The following is a 17,558-nucleotide window of genomic DNA, read 5'->3' as shown; positions in this document are numbered from 1 at the left end:
GTACAATTCCAGCTGGATACTGAGGTTAGATGACTTTGATTAATAGAGGCACGTTCAAGAAGCTCGGATCTCCATGGCTTGATGCTCTAACACAGGCCTTCATGCATACATGAGATTGCATCACCATCCTGGGCACCTGTTCTTTGCTAATGCAATACTGTTTTACCACTAAGACAGTTCCAGTCATGGTGCTCCACCCCTATGACAGTCCTAACATTTTTGGCCTTAATGCCTTTGACATTTTTGGTCTTCAGATCTCAGATAATGTGGCGATAATTAACTCTTATGAAAGCATCACGAATCTCTGTGACAAATTCCACCAGCTTTTTGAGGACTCTCTGGGTGGGGATAAATGTTTTTTCACTCACATTACCTCGAAGGATGCGGTCCAGCAAAGGTTCACCAAAGCTCGGGAAGTTCCTCAAGCTATTCTGGACACTGTTGCAATGGAATTGCATCGTATGCAGGACCTGGGTGTTCTTCCACACATTTCTGCTAGTCAATGGGCATCCTCCCTCATCACTGTCACAAAACCCAACAGCCGCCTTCACCTGTGTGCTGATTTTAAATCCACTGTTAATGCACAGTGTGTCATGGAGTCCTACCCTCTTCCTTGCCCCAAGCAGTTAATGGACAAATTACAAGGGGGCATGTTCTTTTCCAAGATCGATCTCTGGGATGCTTAATTGCAACAATGAGAAAACGTCTTTCCTCATTGTCACCATTCACATCGGCCTGCTCCAATACCAGTGTCTCCCTTTCGGCAGTGCTTCTGCCCTCACCATCTTCCAACGATTTCTGGAATAACTGACATCGAAAGTACCCTCTTGCACCAATTATGTGGATGACATTGTCATTACCAGCAGGACTCCAGAGGAGCATCTTAGGAACCTGGAGTGCCTATTCCAAGCTCTTACTGAACCTGGTCTCAGGTGCAATTGGGAGAAATGAGAGTTTTTCTGTACTCAAATCAAATATATCAGTCACATCATTGCCACAGAGGGTGTTTGTTTGACCTTCTGACAAACTCATGGAGGCTACTCAGGAGCTCCCTTCCTGACAAATCTCTCTGAGCTTAAGGCAGTTTTAGACAAGATCTCATATCATCTCCACTGCATACATAATGCCACTCGGATCGCAGCAGCCTTGCATGCCCTCTGGTGGAAAAATTTTTCTTTCAACTTGTCATTTGAGCAGGAGAACGCTTTCCACACTTTAAAAACAGTTTTGCTTAGCGACAGGGTTCTTGTTCACTTTGATCCTGGTAAACCAGTGGTGCTTGCGGTGGATGCCTCCTCTTACTTACGGCATATGGGCAGTGCTCTCACACAAAGCCAGCACAATGGGCTGCCTAATTGTGTTTGCATTAAAACTGCTTAACATAAGTCAACTACAGTCAGCCGGAGGAGGAGATGGCCTTGGCAATCATCTACTGCATTTCCAAATTTCATCAGTGTTATGGACAGAAATTGTCTGCTGACAGATCACAAGCCCCTTACAAGTTTGTTCCACAGTGCCTGTACCCATATGGATGGTGAAAAAAACTTCAAAGTTGGGCACTTATCCTGGCGAACTATAATTACGACATTCTCTATCGCCCCACTGCCCACGACGTCAATGAGGGTACCGTGTCCCGTCTCCCCTACATCCAGATACGGAATGTGATTCTTCGGAGAAAGCGTGTTTTCACCTTGACCACATTGAGGAAACCACAGTGGCTTTGTTCTCGACTGACAACCATCAACTGGCCACAGCCATGGGACAAGATGCTACTCTCTGGCTCCTCTGCCAGTTTATCCAGTCTGGCTGGCCGGAGACTAAGGTGGCCATTCCTACTGTTCATTTTCCCAGCATGATGCATTTTCTGTCCAACAGGGGGTTGTCCTTTTACACACACCAAATGAGCAGATCGATGTGCTAATCACGGCATTTCTATAGCAGCACATGTTGAGCTTGCTTCACAAGGGTCACTAGGGTATCATATGTACAAAGCAGTTGACCAGGCAGCACTGTACATAGTTTGGTAAGGACAAAGACATTGAACGCATGATCATGAGTTGCAGGAATTGTGCTGAGAACTTGCCTGCTCCTCTTGATCAGTTTTTCGACTGGCCCCTGGCAATGAATTCACATAAATTTTGCTGGACCATTTGGGGGTTCATGGTGGCTTAACATAGTGGATGTCTTTTCCAAAATTCCTTTTGTTGCCCCTCTGAGTTCCACCACGTCAGGCAGCACAATCCGGGCCTTGGTGACTATTTTCTGCCAAGAAGGGTTGCCTACCCCCTTGTACTGGATAACAGCTCACAATTCACCTCCACTGAATTTGCATCCTTTCGCAAGGCTAACGGCATCACTCACACCCACTCAGCACCATTTTCACCACAGTCCAATAAGGAAGCAGAAAGGTTCTTGCAAACATTCTCGGCCCGAAAGTACGGCCGTCTCACTTCAAGGAAACTGCTCTGCTCCTGTTCCTCTCCTAACAACATACCAAGCGTCAAGAAGATAAGTCTCCTGCTGAACTTCTCCACTGCAGACCTCACCAAATTGCTCTGCATCTCATTCACCCTCCACCCTCCATACTCCCATGACCCCCCTCCCCCTCCCAAAATTCAGGACTAATGACAAGGTGTACTTTCGGGTTTTTCACAGGGGTCATTCATGGGCATCTGGGATTGTCATCCACTCTGTAGGTAGCGCTACATATGTTATTGAGGATGGAACGGGGCACCATCAGCACAGGCATCAAAATCAGCTTGCCCCACACTACTCCTGACTCCTTCATTAGAGAGCAGGCACCATATCTCCTTGCGGTTCCCAAAAACGAATGTCATCCCACTGACCCGGCACTCCCTGCAGGTCTTCAGAGTTGGGTCCATCGTTGTCCCCATCACCGCTTTGGGGGTATGCACCATCTCCATGGACTGCTGTGTACGGACGCAGGAGGAGCTGGCCACTGTTCGCGAACTGCTGAACGTGTTGATGGCCGCGGTCAGCCGTCTTCAGGCTGCTGCCTCAGAGTGTAGCAGCAGTGGGGAGTCTGGTGCGTCGCATGGTGCACCCCAGGTGTTACATGCTTCACCCACTGTCCCTGCTGTCAAGACATCTTCGCGGGTACCGGGCACGGTTGGGCCACCCTCTCCCCAAGAGGAGTGGCGGGTTCAGCGGCGTTCGCGGCGCACGAGGCGGAGGGTCAATGTGGAGGCTGGCCGTGTGGCATCGCCCGCTCTGCCTGTGAGTGGACATGTGGCCGCTCCTTCAGCAGGGTCCGAGCAGGCACACGGGGGTGGGGTTTATTGGTTATTGGGAGCTCCAACGTTAGGCAGGTGATGGAGCCCCTGAGGGAAACAGCGGAAAGGTCAGGGAAGAAGGCCAGTGTTCACTCTGTCTGCTTGCCGGGGGGTTTCATCCGAGATGTGGAGGAGGCCCTACCGGCAGCGATAGAGAGCACTGGGTGCACCCGACTGCAAATTGTCACTCATGTCGGCAGCAATGACTCCTGCCGTCTGGGTTCAGAGGTCATCCTCAGTTTGTACAGGCAGTTGGCGGAATTGGTGAAGGCGGAAAGCCTCGCATGCGGGGTGGAATCTGAGCTTACTATTTGTAGTATCGTTCCCAGAACCGATCGCAGTCCTCTGGTTTGGAGCCGAGTAGAAGGCTTAAACCAGAGGCTCAGACGATTCTGCAGAGATCTGGGGTGCAAATTTCTCGACCTCCGCTATCGGGTGGAGAAATGTAGGGTCCCCCTGAATAGGTCAGGCGTGCACTACACGCCGGAAGCGGCTACAAGGGTAGCGGAGTACGTATGGAGTGCACATGTGGGTCTTTTAGGTTAGAGAATTCCCTCCCTAGGCCCGACAAGACACCTCCTGAGACGCGGCAAGGTAGGAGTAGGCAAAATGCAACAGGGAACAACAATATTAATGTGCTAATAGTAAACTGCAGGAGCATCTATAGAAAGGTCCCAGAACTGCTCTCATTAATAAACGGTCACAATGCCCATATAGTACTAGGGACAGAAAGTTGGCTGAAACCAGACATAAACAGTAATGAAATTCTAAACTCAGATTGGAATGTATACCGCAGAGACAGGCTGGACAGTGAAGGAGGAGGCGTGTTTATAGCGATAAGAAGTGCAATAGTATCGAAGGAAATTGAGGGAGATTCGAAATGTGAAATAATTTGGGTGAAGGTAACGGTTAATGCAGGTTCAGACATGGTAATTGGATGTCTCTATAGGCCCCCTGGCTCAGCAGCTGTTGTGGCTGGAAATAATAATTTGGAAAATATTTCGAGTAGATTTCCCCACCATGTTATAGTTCTGGGTGGAAATTTTAATTTGCCGGATATAGACTGGGAGACTCAAACATTCATAACGGGTGGCAGGGACAAAGAATCCAGTGGAATTTTTTTAAGTGCATTATCTGAAAACTAACTTGAGCAGTTAAACAGAGAACTGACTCGTGGCGATAACATATTAGACCTTCTGGTGACAAACAGACCTGAACTATTTGAAACAGTTAATACAGAACAGGGAATCAGCTATCATAAAGTGGTTACTGCATCGATGATTTCAGCCGTAAATAGAGATATTAAAAAAAGGTAGGAAGATTTTTCTGTTTAGCAAAAGTGACTAAAAGCAGATTACAGAGTACCTGATGGCTCAAGTACAGATAGTGTTGAGGATCAGTGGACAAAGTTCAAAACCATCGTACAATATGTGTTAGATGAGTATGTGCCAAGCAAGATCGTAAGAGATGGAAAAGAGCCGCCGTGGTACAACAACCGAGTTATAAAACTGCTGCGGAAGCAAAGGGAACTTCACAGCAAACATAAACATAGCCAAAGCCTTGCAGACAAACAAAAATTACGCGAAGCGAAATGTAGTGTGAGGAGGGCTATGCGAGAGGCGTTCCATGAATTCGAAAGTAAAGTTCTATGTACTGACTTGGCAGAAAATCCTAAGAAATTTTGGTCTTACGTCAAAGCGGTAGGTGGATCAAAACAAAATGCCCAGACACTCTGTGACCAAAATGGTATGGAAACAGAGGACGACAGACTTAAGGCCGAAATACTAAATGTCTTTTTCCAAAGCAGTTTCACAGAGGAAGACTGCACTGTAGTTCCTTCTCTAGATTGTCGCACAGATGACAAAATGGTAGATATCGAAATAGACGACAGAGGGATAGAGAAACAATTAAAATCGCTCAAAAGAGGGAAGGCCGCTGGACCTGATGGGATACCATAGGTCTCCAGAAGAGCGTAGCGTACCGAAGGATTGGTAAAGGGCACAAGTCATCCCCGTTTTCAAGAACGGACGTCGAACAGATGTGCAGAACTATAGGCCTATATCTCTAACGTCGATCAGTTGTAGAATTTTGGAACACGTATTATGTTCGAGTATAATGACTTTTCTGCAGACTAGAAATCTACTCTGTAGGAATCAGCATGCGTTTCGAAAAAGACGGTCGTGTGAAACCCAGCTCGCGCTATTCGTCCACGAGACTCAGAGGGCCATAGACACGGGTTCCCAGGTAGATGCCGTGTTTCTTGACTTCCGCAAGGTGTTCGATACAGTTCCCCACAGTCGTTTAATGAACAAAGTAAGAGCATATGGACTATCAGACCAATTGTGTGATTGGATTGAAGAGTTCCTAGATAACAGAACGCAGCATGTCATTCTCAATGGAGAGAAGTCTTCCGGAGTAAGAGTGATTCCAGGTGTGCCGCAGGGGAGTGTCATAGGACCGTTGCTATTCACGATGTACATAAATGACCTTGTGGATGACATTGGAAGTTCACTGAGGCTTTTTGCAGATGGTGCTGTGGTGTATCGAGAGGTTGTAACAACGGAAAATTGTACTGAAATGCAGGAGGATCTGCAGCGAATAGATGCATGGTGCAGGGAATGGCAATTGAATCTCAATGTAGACAAGTGTAATGTGCTGCGAATACATAGAAAGATAGATCCCTTATCATTTAGCTACAAAATAGCAGGTCAGCAACTGGAAGCAGTTAATTCCATAAATTATCTGGGAGTATGCATTAGGAGTGATTTAAAATGGAATGATCATATAAAGTTGATCGTTGGTAAACCAGATGCCAGACTGAGATTCATTGGAAGAATCCTAAGGAAATGCAATCCGAAAACAAAGGAAATAGGTTACAGTATGCTTGTTTGCCCACTGCTTGAATACTGCTCAGCAGTGTGGGATCCGTACCAGATAGGGTTGATAGAAGAGATAGAGAAGATCCAACGGAGAGCAGCGCGCTTCGTTACAGGATCATTTAGTAATCGCAAAAGTGTTACGGAGATGATAGATAAACTCCAGTGGAAGACTCTGCAGGAGAGATGCTCAGTAGCTCGGTACAGGCTTTTGTTAAAGTTTCGAGAACATACCTTCAATGAAGAGTCAAGCAGTATATTGCTCCCTCCTACGTATATCTCGCGAAGAGACCATGAGGATAAAATCAGAGAGATTAGAGCCCACACAGAAGCATACCGACAATTCTTCTTTCCACGAACAATACGAGACTGGAATAGAAGGGAGAACCGATAGAGGTACCTTAGGTACCCTCCACCACACACCGTCAGGTGGCTTGCGGAGTATGGATGTACTTGTACATGAGAGGGGGTGACAGGTGTACCTTCTAACAACCCAGGAATGTGTTCATAAATGTCACTAACACCAGCTGTAGTCATGGGAGTTGAGAGGAGTCCTGGTGTAACAGTCTGTACCAGACCAGCAGCTTCAGTCACGCCCACTGCTGTGGTTACCATGCCAGAAGGTCTCTGACTCACTTCAGCATGCATGTAGCTGATGCCATAAGTAGATGAGATGCTTTCACCCACTTTATTCCCAAAGAACCAACCACCATGTTTCAAACATAGGGTGGAGGATTGCTGTATCAACTTCCGTATCAAGCAGTGAGCTAAGCAAGAGAGTTTGCCCCCTTGCACAAGAGATATGAGTATACCGAACTACAGACCTGAGACCAATGAGGTGCAGTTCATAGCCAGAGAGACCAGATGGATTTCAGTTTTAAGAAGGTGCAATGGATGCTGATGAAAGTAATTTGAGTAATATTTAATGACATGATTCAAATCAGATATTATTCAACACTCAGTGCATGGACAGGGACTAGAGACGTATCTAGTTTTGATTGCCTTGTGTTTATTATTTTTACTCCAACCTAGCAGTGCCTAGACTCAGCACATTTCACTGTGGAGCTAACAGTATTGTTTTTTGAATTTGTTACACAAATAAATGTTTTATATCACAACATTTCTTCCTCCTCCTTTGATATAAATTGCTGTTTCTACGGTTTTCTTTCCGTTGCTTTGGTTTTGTTCCTCTTCCCCACTTTTTTCTTTCTCCTTCATCTCTGTTGATCTTCATCATATCTATGTTTCTGTTTCTGTCTTTCTCACTCCCTCATCTGAGAATGGAAAATCCAGGATGGAATGCAACAATATTATGAAAAGGAAAGTTGTCACTCACCATATAGTGGAGATGCTGAGTCGCAGATAGGCACAACACAAAGGCTGTCACAAATAAAGCTTTTGACCAGTAAGGCCTTCATCAAAAATAGTTCACACACACACACACACACACACACACACACACACACACACACAGAGAGAGAGAGAGAGAGAGAGAGAGAGAGAGAGAGAGAAACCAAATCACACAAATGACTGCAGTCTCAGGCAACAGGCCACACTGCGAGCAGCAGCACCATTGCATGATGGGAGTGGCAACTGGGTGGGGGTAAGAAGGAGGCTGGGGCAGGGAGGGGAAATAATACAAGAGTACAAAAGTACCTTTGTTAGTCATTGTCCTCACCCGTCCAGCCCCTCCCCTGTTCCCATTCCAGCACTACACAGTCCTCATTGCACCATTGCACCCAGTTTCTTACTTGTCTCGTTTTCCTCTACCTCCCCACCGCTCCCCTGCCCTCCATCTAACCTCCCACTGTATATAGCTGTCCTACCCTCCCTCCACCATATCCCTGTGTGCTCTGCAGTAGCACTGCACTGTCCGCCACCCTTACTCTATTATCCCTCCCCCAGCCTCCTCCTTACCCCGCCCAGTCACCAGTCCATCATGCACTGGTGCTGCTGCTCACTGTGTCCCCTCAGTTGCGAGACTGCAGTCGTGTGCGTGAGTTGCGTTTGCGTGAATATATGTGTGTGTGTGTGTGTGTGTGTGTGTGTGTGTGTGTGTGTGTGTGTGTGGCTGTTGTCTAGTTTTGACGAATGCCTTACTGGCTGAAAGCTTTATTTCTGACAGTCTTTTTGTTGTGCCTATCTGTGATTCAGCATCTTCGCTATATGGTGAGTGGCAACTTATTAGTTTCACTCCCTCATGTTGTAGATTCGATTTACTAGGGGTGTATATATGTTCTTTGACTTGCTAAATAGATTTTGTGATAATCCATGTGATTCAAGCACGAAGGCCTAACAAAAAGTGTGATGACATCAGAACTGGTAACTGTTTATGTGGGAAAGTTACTGTTTGGCAAACTCAACCAATGGAAAGTCCAGGCTGGAATAATGTGCGGATGGATATGTGTGTGTGTGTGTGTGAGTCTATACCTGTCCTTTTTTCCCCCTAAGGTAAGTCTTTCTGCTCCCGGGATTGGAATGACTCCTTACCCTCTCCCTTAAAACCCACAGCCTTTCGTCTTTCCCTCTCCTTCCCTCTTTCCTGATGAGGCAACAGTTTGTTGCGAAAGCTTGAATTTTGTGTGTATGTTTGTGTTTGTTTGTGTGTCTATCGACCTGCCAGCACTTTCGTTGAGTAAGTCACATCATCTGTGTTTTTAGACAATATTATAAAAGGATAGATTGATACTCAACCACACTGTGTAAATATTGAGTTGCATATAGGCACTACAAAAAGACCGCTAAACAAGTAAGCTCTCAGCCAAAAAGATTTCCTCTGAATTAGACAAAACACACACACACACACACACACACACACACACACACACACACATATACATGACCATTTACTCTGGCTGCCAAGAAGCAAGACTTTTAAGTCTGAAAGCTAAAAGTTTAGCAGTCTTTTCATTGTGTCTGTCTGAGACTCAACACCTCCTCTATGTGGTGAGTAGCACTCTATCCTCTTCATATTGTTGTTTGATAATAAATTTAATGTAATAGGCAGTTTAGCTCTAGACACTGTGAAGCAGGCTTCGTATCCCACAATTTAACTCCTTCAATGCATGAAACTGTACCGCAGCCTTTCTTACGTGTGTGCTTCACAGAAGTTGAGCTCCTCTGTGCATTTCAGCCTGAACTCATGTGCAAATTAAATCATCACCAAATGCAGAATGTTGACACTTTCCAGTACATAGGTCCCAGGTGATTTAAAAGTTTGTTGTTTGTTATATTGTTTCTTGTACTGCTAGAAACTTATATTTCAAGAACTTTTATTTGCTAACACAAAGTTCATGTGTAAATGCAGAATATTACTGCAACAAGTTCTCAGAATGTTCTGAATTTTAACAAGTCTGAGTAATAGGTGCTGCCAGGTGACAGTAGTGCATCACTCTCCAATGAGACGTAAAAATAACACTTCTACTGTGGGAAGCTTACCTTCTTCTGTAGGATTTAGATTACTAGCTGCCTCTTCCATTCTCTTACTAAGACTCAATTCCTCAAACTGTGCATATGCATCAAATACTTGTGTGAAATCCCTTACAGTTGTTACAGTTTGAATGGCTTCTTCATAAATGTCACGGGCCTGCAATTATGCAAAATTTGTCTTACACATCTTAATTTGAAGATAATGAACAATGTCTAAAATTAAACACCACAAACATTTATAACTTCATAATTACAGACAGTCAAACACATAACTTTTAATCACTGGTCACTAAAATTTGTAAAACAATTCAAGCGAGTATTGTGTTTGTACTTTTTCCCAACAAAGGAGGGAAAATTAGGATTAACATACTGTCAATTACAAAGCCATTAGAGAAAGAGCATGCAGTAAAAAAAAAAGACATGCCCTTTTCAAAGGGACCACCACTTTTGCATTATGTGATTTAGGGAAATCACAGAAAATCTAAATCTGGACGGTTGGATGAGGATTTGAACTGACACTTTCTCCAATATGAATCCAATGTCTTACAACTGTGCAACCATGCTCACAAGCAGATGTTCCTAGTGGTGGGATCAACTTTTTGAAACAATCTATACACTGATGTAGGTTAAGATCCAAGAAATCACACCCTGCAACCCATTCACACTGGTAGGCCCTCATTTGTGATTAACAATGAAAAAATTTTGTAATTCCATGTGATACTATATAGCTTTAATATTGGTAACAATTTACAGATTGGTTGCTTAGCGTAATGGTTAAGGTACTGACGTTACATGCAAAAGATTGTTGGTTCGAATCTTGCCTGGTACAGCCAATTTTTTTTAATTTTAAATCTTTATCAAAATGACTTTGATCATTATTCAGTTAATTGGCTTAAAGGAATTTTTTTATTTGCATTCCTTTGTCACATCAGTTTACTCAGTGTTTTATCTTCTTCAATTGCTCTTATTTTCTCTTCCTACCATTCTTTTTTCACTTTGAATATTTGTGCATGTAAATCTAATTACTTTTTATTTGTCTATCATAATGTTTAAACATTTGTAAGTGCTGATCTGTAACTAAAAAACCAAAGATTAAATAATCTATTTATACTGACCGTGCAATGGTCTCAAGAATGTATTGTTCATTACAAGATGTACATCTTTTTGGATGATAACTGTCACACAAACATTTAAAACATACATTCTTACTGCACTATGGGCAAAATAATATGGATGATAATTTAAATGAAACAGGGATAGTAAGTAAAATGAAATTCATGTGAAATGAGAAGTAGAAATGATGTCTGCAATAACATGGATTAAAATGTCAGATGACAAAATGAAGCAATTAAATCAAAGTTAATACATAACAATAATCAAAATTACATGAACAGGGATTCCAAGAGGAAAAAGACTGATAGGAAGAGAAATGAGAGCAATGATGTATTTCATACAATGACTAACATGATGTGACAAATGAATAAAAATAATGATCAAAGTCATTTTGATAAAGATTTAAAAATAAAAAAATCTAAGAGCACCTGACAAGATTTGAACTGAGAACCTCCTGCATGTGATGTAAGTACCTCAACCATTATGCTATGCAGTCAGTCTGTGAATTGTTTTAATTTTAACAGTTATACAGCATCACATGAAATTCCAAAATTTTTCATCAATAACTTGCAAATGAAGACCCACCAGGGTGAATGGCTGCAAGGTGTGTTTGCTTGGGTCTTAAACTAAATCATCATATAGATTGTTTCAAGAAGTCAATCCCATCACTGGGTACCTCTCCTTGTCAGCATGTTTCCAAACTACAGCACAAAAACAGTAAATTACTCAAAATTAAATTCATCAGCTGTTTTTTTTCCCCAATAATACAGAACCAGCAACATATCTCCTGAATATATGTTCACATGTAATGCATTCCCATCACTCAAAATCCAGACAGCTCACAGTAGAAACACTACATGTCCCAATATTCTTGAGAGCTGGTAACTCATATAAGTTAGCAATATGATATCAAATCACAGTATTTGCATCCTACAGCAGTAAGTTTCACAAAGTTATCACATTCCTTTATGTACAAAGCAAGGTAGGATAGATAAAAAGGGAAATCTGACACTGATACATGGATAAGCAAAATTTCAAACCATGCAATCAATAATCACACAAAAAATATGATTGGACACACGCTGAAAATATTCATCCTCAGTTTCAAAGATGGAGTTACACAACAGATTTTTAAAACATAATAGTGTCTTTTTTTCTCTTCTCTCAGCTATGTTCCAAGTGGTTCAACTTTCTTCAAAAACACACATGGGAGAAATAACTGAAGGTGTTAGATTTTGCAACAATACACTATGTGCTCAAAAGTATCTGGACACCTGGCTGAAAATGACTTACAAGTTCATGGCGACCACCATCGGTAATGCTGGAAGTCAACATGGTGTTGGCCCTCTCTTAGCCTTGATGACAGCTTCCACTCTCACAGGCATATGTTCAATCAGGTGCTCGAAGATTTCTTGGGGAATGGCAGCCCATTATTCACGGAGTGCTGCACTGAGGAGAGGTATCGATGTCGGCCGATGAGGCCTGGCATGAAGTCGGCATTCCAAAACATACCAAAGGTGTTCTATTGGATTCAGGTCAGGACTCTGTGCAGGCCAGTCCATTAAAGGAATGTTATTATGAACAGGTGTTCGATCGTGTTGAAAGATGCAATCGCCATCCCCGAATTGCTCTTCAACAGTGGGAAGCAAGAAGGTACTTAAAACATCAGTGTAGGCCTGTGCTGTGATAGTGCCATGCAAAACAAAAAGGGGTGCAAGCCCCCTCCATGAAAAACAAGACACTACAAACGCTGGCTGACAATGTTCACCAGGCATTCGCCATACTCACACCCTGTCACCGAATCACCACATTGTGTATCGTGATTCATCACTCTACATGTTTCTCCACTGTTCAATCATTCAATGTTTATGCACCTTACACCAAACGAGGTGTCATTTGGCATTTACCAGCATGATGTGTGACTTATGAGCAGCCGCTCGACCATGAAATCCAAGTTTTTTCATCTCCTGCCTCACAGTCATAGTACTTGCAGCAGATCCTGATTCCTGTGTGATGGTCTCGATAGATGTCTACCTTTTACACATTGTGACTCTCTTCAACTGTCGGCAGTCTGTGTCAGTCAACAGACGAAGTTGGCCTGTATGCTTTTGTGGTGTACACTTCCCTTCTCGTTTCCACTTCACTATCACATCAGAAACAGTGGACCTAGGGATGTTTAGGAGTGTGGAAATCTCGTGTACAGATGTATGAGCCAAGTGACACCCAATCATCTGACCACGCTCAAAGTCTGTAAGTTCCGTGGAGCGCTCCATTCTGTTCTCCCATGATGTCTAATGACTACTGAGGCCGCTGATATGGAGTACCTGAGAGTAGGTGGTAGCACAGTGCACCTAATACGAAAAACATATGTTTTTGGGGTTGTCCGGATACTTTTGATCACATAGTGTATATTATTTTAGAATTTTCAATTCCTATAGTTCCAACTTTTTCTTGCATTTTGTTACCTAATATTTAAATTCTTACCCTTTCAAATAGACCACTGCGAACATAGTAATCAGCTAAGGAATTCCATAAATGTCCCAACTGGTCTGTATATCTCCGCAATCCTCCTCGGATAATGGCATCCACATTCAGTGACCTGCAAATTTAAAAGTTAATCACAGAAAGGGATTTGTTTCTTTTCAATCAATGAACCTAAATTTCATCTCACAAAACAAATTGTAAAGAACCCATATCGTTGAGCCAGAAAAGGAGTTTCTATTTACTAATGGATGAAACAGAAGCAACAAAGAATGGCAGAAACTCACAGAAATATGGGAAACAACTGTTTTATCCCCAGCTTACAGACTTTTAAAGATAGTTTACATCATCCTAATAAATTAATGTACAAGTAGGCACAGAAAGTCACACTGAACTCTGGTTTTAAACAGAATTGTTAATCTATTGGAAGTTTTACCTTACTCCAACAGGGAAAGAATTTGTTCAACCAATAATAACAAGAATGCATGGACAGGATGAGTTTCAATTTAACATAGAATCTGAACTAAAGTGTGACTTAGTATCTTTCACATATACAAAGACAACAGAATAAAATCCCGTTGAGGGCAACAAGGAACTTGTAGCATTCAATTGAGTGAGCTATTGAGACATAAGAGGAACTACTTATGAAGCAATTAGTTATTAAGTAAAAGGATGTAATCATAAGAGAACTTCGTTATTCTTCCCTACTGCTCTTTCTTCTCCAAGAACAAGAAATTTGCAGCATAGTTAAAGAATTGTGAAATTTGTTCAGACTTGGAAACTAAGGCTTGAGTATTTGCTGTCTTATTTGAAAACCCAGCCAAGTATTTTCCATTTAGAAGAAATCAACCGTTCAGAAATAATCCACTTCTTCTATGCTATCATCTGCCGTATGATTCTATGACTTATTTCGCTACTGTTTCATCAAAAAGAAAAATTACTGGACAAACTTATACCAATATACTTCACTAAAGGTTACACAATTGTCCATTTTGAAGATGAAGAACAAAATGACAAAAGTCATCCATCAAGTACCTAAAGAATGTGGGCTATACAAATAACCTAAATAGTGCCTATGAGCCCAAATGCAAAACATTTATGTTCATTCTAGTAGATGTCCTATTTCTTTAGTTTGTGGATGCATAACTAAGGATGCTAAAGTAATAATTTAAAGTCACAGAACAGTGTTTAGTAAGCACAATAATGGTAAAAGAATAAAATTAGGAGGACAGTACATAAAATTGGTCTAGTAAATCCTTTATGTAATCAGTTTCTAAAACGGTTTTCAAGTATTTCACAGCTGAACTTGATGTAAGTACAATGTTGGCATGAAATAAAGGAAAGTGTAACTTTTCTGTACCAGAGCCAATAAAAAAAAAATTCTTGCAATTTTGGATTAAAATGGTGTTTACTGTATGTAAAATTGACACGAGAAAATAGTGTAACATGATTTACAACAGTGCTGAATATTTAGAATCAGTGTGTTAAAAGATGGTCTTCAATGAAGAAAGTCAATTATGGACATCAAGCTAAAAACTACCTAATTTCCTTCAATAAGGTAATTGGATACATAAAAAATATCTACTCAACAAGTGACAGCAGAACACACACATAAAAGATTGTAATTAGGCAAATTTTTGGAGCCAGTGGCTCCTTCTTCAGGCAGAAGGGTTGAAGGGGAAGGAAGAGGGGTGAAGGAAAAGGACTGGAGATGTCTAGGAAAAGGGGTAGACTTCAGGAAAGTCACCCAGAACCGCGGGTCAGGGGAGACTTAATGGACCAGATGAGAAGGAAAGACTGATTGTTGGGCACTAAACCAGACAAGCATTGAGAACCTGAGAGCTTAAAAGTGAAAGACAGGGTAATATGCAAGACAGAGATTACTGCTTAAATATCATGTACAAGTTAATAAGAGTGAAAAGCTAAGTGCATTGTATGTAACAGAGGAGGGAGGGGGGGGGGGGGCAAAAAACAGACAGGTGAGAAAATGAAAGATGTAAAAAACTAAAATGGAGTTAGTAAAAAGAGTAGTTACTGTGAAGAAATACTGAGGTGGAAAAAATTTATGTAAATTAAGACCAGATGAGTGGCGAGAACCAAGGACGTGTTGTAACGCAAGTTCCCACCTACAGAGTTCTGAGAAACTGGTGTCCGGGGGAAGAATCCATATGGTGCGTGTGGTGAAACAGGCACTGAGGTCATGATTGTCATGTTGTAGAGCATGCTGTGCAACAAGATATTGCGTGTTGCCAGTATACACCTTCTGCCAATGTCCATTCATCCTAATTGATAATTTGGTGGTAGTCATGCCAATGTAAAAGGCTGAACAGTGTATACAAAACAGTTGGTACATTACATGTGTCATTTCATAGGTGGCTCTCCATTGATAGTGTGTGTTTTGCCAGTTACAGGACTGCTATAGGTGGTGGTAGGAGGGTACATAGGGCAACTCTTGCAGTGGGGATGGTCACAGGGTAGGAGCCATAGAGTATGGAGATGGGTGCAGAAGGAGCATAGGGTCTGACAAGAATATTGCGGAGACTGGGAGGGCAATGAGGTTATTCTTGGTGTGGTGGGCAAAATCTCAGACAGATTGGATCTCATTTCAGGGCATGATTTTAGGAAGTCATGGCCTTGGCAAAGTAGCTGATTAACACATTCCAGACCACACTAATACTGTATCACCAATGGTGTGCTCTGAAACTGTTTTGTGGAGGGATGGGATCTTGATGGCAGATACTGTATGTAGAGGTGTCAGACAGCTGACGTAGACCTTCGCCAACATACTCCTTTTGGTCAAGTACTGCAGTGGTAGATCGTTTGCTTGGAGGATAATGATGGAGTCATCAGCTTTTAGGGAACATAGAGCCTAAAGTTATGCAGAGGATAGGTTAGGGTAATGTTGTAGGGACCTGAGGAAGGGTTCTGAAGCAACGCTGGATGTGAGGAATTCTTGGAAGGCCTGCAAGGGATGATTTTGAGGTAGCGGTGGTGTATCAAGTCGGGATCCTGGTCAGAACTGTTCAAGGCACGGTTCAATGTCAGGTTTGCTGTTGGAAAGGTTTTGGGACTTGGTTGCAAAGTGATATTTCTAGTTGACGTTACGTGTGAAGGAAAGCAGGTCCTTCACCAAAGCAGCATGATCAAATGCAGGTTTAGGGCTGAAAGTGAGTCCCTTGGATAATACAGATAATTCAGGAGAGAGTGCTTTAGACGAGAAGTTGAGGGCACTGTACTGTTGTGGCGGTTCTTATGGTTATGAGCTGTTCTTGGTCTGGGAGGCTGTGGAATGTTAAGGATGTTGGTCAAGCTCAGTTTGTAGGAGAGTAGTGGTGGTCGATGGTGTGGCTGCTTGCGGAGCTACAGAGGGACATGAAGGGAAACACCACTGTTCAGATAGTTTAGGAGAAGGTGGGATAGCTTCTTGAGGTGAAATCTGGCATGTTGTTGCAGTTTGAAGTTGGCTTTGGGGATGAAACCATCCAAGGGAACACGAGGGGCAGATAACTGCAGGATTTTGTAGAAGGAGAGAAGTGTGGTGGAGTGGATATTAGTTGATGATGCATATAGGGCAGAGATTGGAAAAGAGCCTGGTGTAGAGTAAGATTATGTCCAGAAACAGGAACTTTCAAGTTAGGCTTTTTGGAGTAACTCCAAGGAACAAGCCGGTTTCAAGAAACAAGATGTGGGACCTTAGTTTTGGAAATGCAAAAGCATATTTTCAAAAAGAACGAATGTGTAATATGTGATGGGATTCATTATGGCAAGAAAGGACAGTTTGGAGAGTTAGAAATCATGGGAGTGGCAAAAAGATAAGCAGAGGGTGGATAAAAGGTAGAAAAATGGAAGAAAAGCAAGGAAAAAATTCAGGAAAAAATCACAAAAATCCATACAAAAATCATGAGAACAGATAATGGTTAACAAGAGATAATGAGTGGGTGAGAATTTCTCACCAGAAAAGTGCACTCTGTGATACGGGAGGTGGGAGGGGGTGGGGAAGAAGTCAGTGAAAAGAAACAAAATTTTAAGATCTGTGTAAACAGAAAGAGAAATTCATTGGAGAAAATATAAACTTCTTAGCTTGGCAATTAAACTAATGTAGGAGATGGCAGAAAAAGTCAATCGGAGTGGTTTGGCGAAAAAGAAACACACAAAAATGTGAAAGGATTACGTAAAAACAAGTTAAGTGGAGGGTGGAAAAGAAAATAGCTATCACATTTGCGAATAAATCAGCGAAAGATGATTTGGAGAAGGCCCTGCAGTGTAGTAAACCATACACTGTCATATACAACTACGTAAATAACAATGAAATTGTTATATGCAAATAAAAATGGACTTAATATAATAGAGGGAAACATTCCACGTG

At 42.3% G+C, this 17,558-nt stretch overlaps 1 protein-coding gene across 1 annotated transcript in view; it reads right to left on the bottom strand.

Moving 5' to 3' along the window:
* LOC126262772 (pre-mRNA-splicing factor syf1 homolog) overlaps window positions 1-17,558 on the bottom strand; it is a 149,654-nt gene that overhangs the window by 47,252 nt on the left and 84,844 nt on the right. The window contains exons 7-8 of the mRNA XM_049959588.1: window positions 13,196-13,310; window positions 9,608-9,755 (exon numbers count right to left, since the gene is read on the bottom strand). Coding sequence (XP_049815545.1) covers window positions 9,608-9,755; window positions 13,196-13,310 — 263 coding nt within the window. The remainder of the gene's footprint in view (window positions 1-9,607; window positions 9,756-13,195; window positions 13,311-17,558) is intronic.

Source organism: Schistocerca nitens, chromosome 6, assembly GCF_023898315.1.
Source record: "Schistocerca nitens isolate TAMUIC-IGC-003100 chromosome 6, iqSchNite1.1, whole genome shotgun sequence".
In the NCBI taxonomy this organism is placed as follows: domain Eukaryota; kingdom Metazoa; phylum Arthropoda; class Insecta; order Orthoptera; family Acrididae; genus Schistocerca; species Schistocerca nitens.
Note: the sequence above shows the minus strand (reverse complement) of the source record. Positions and strands in the feature narration are given on the sequence as shown.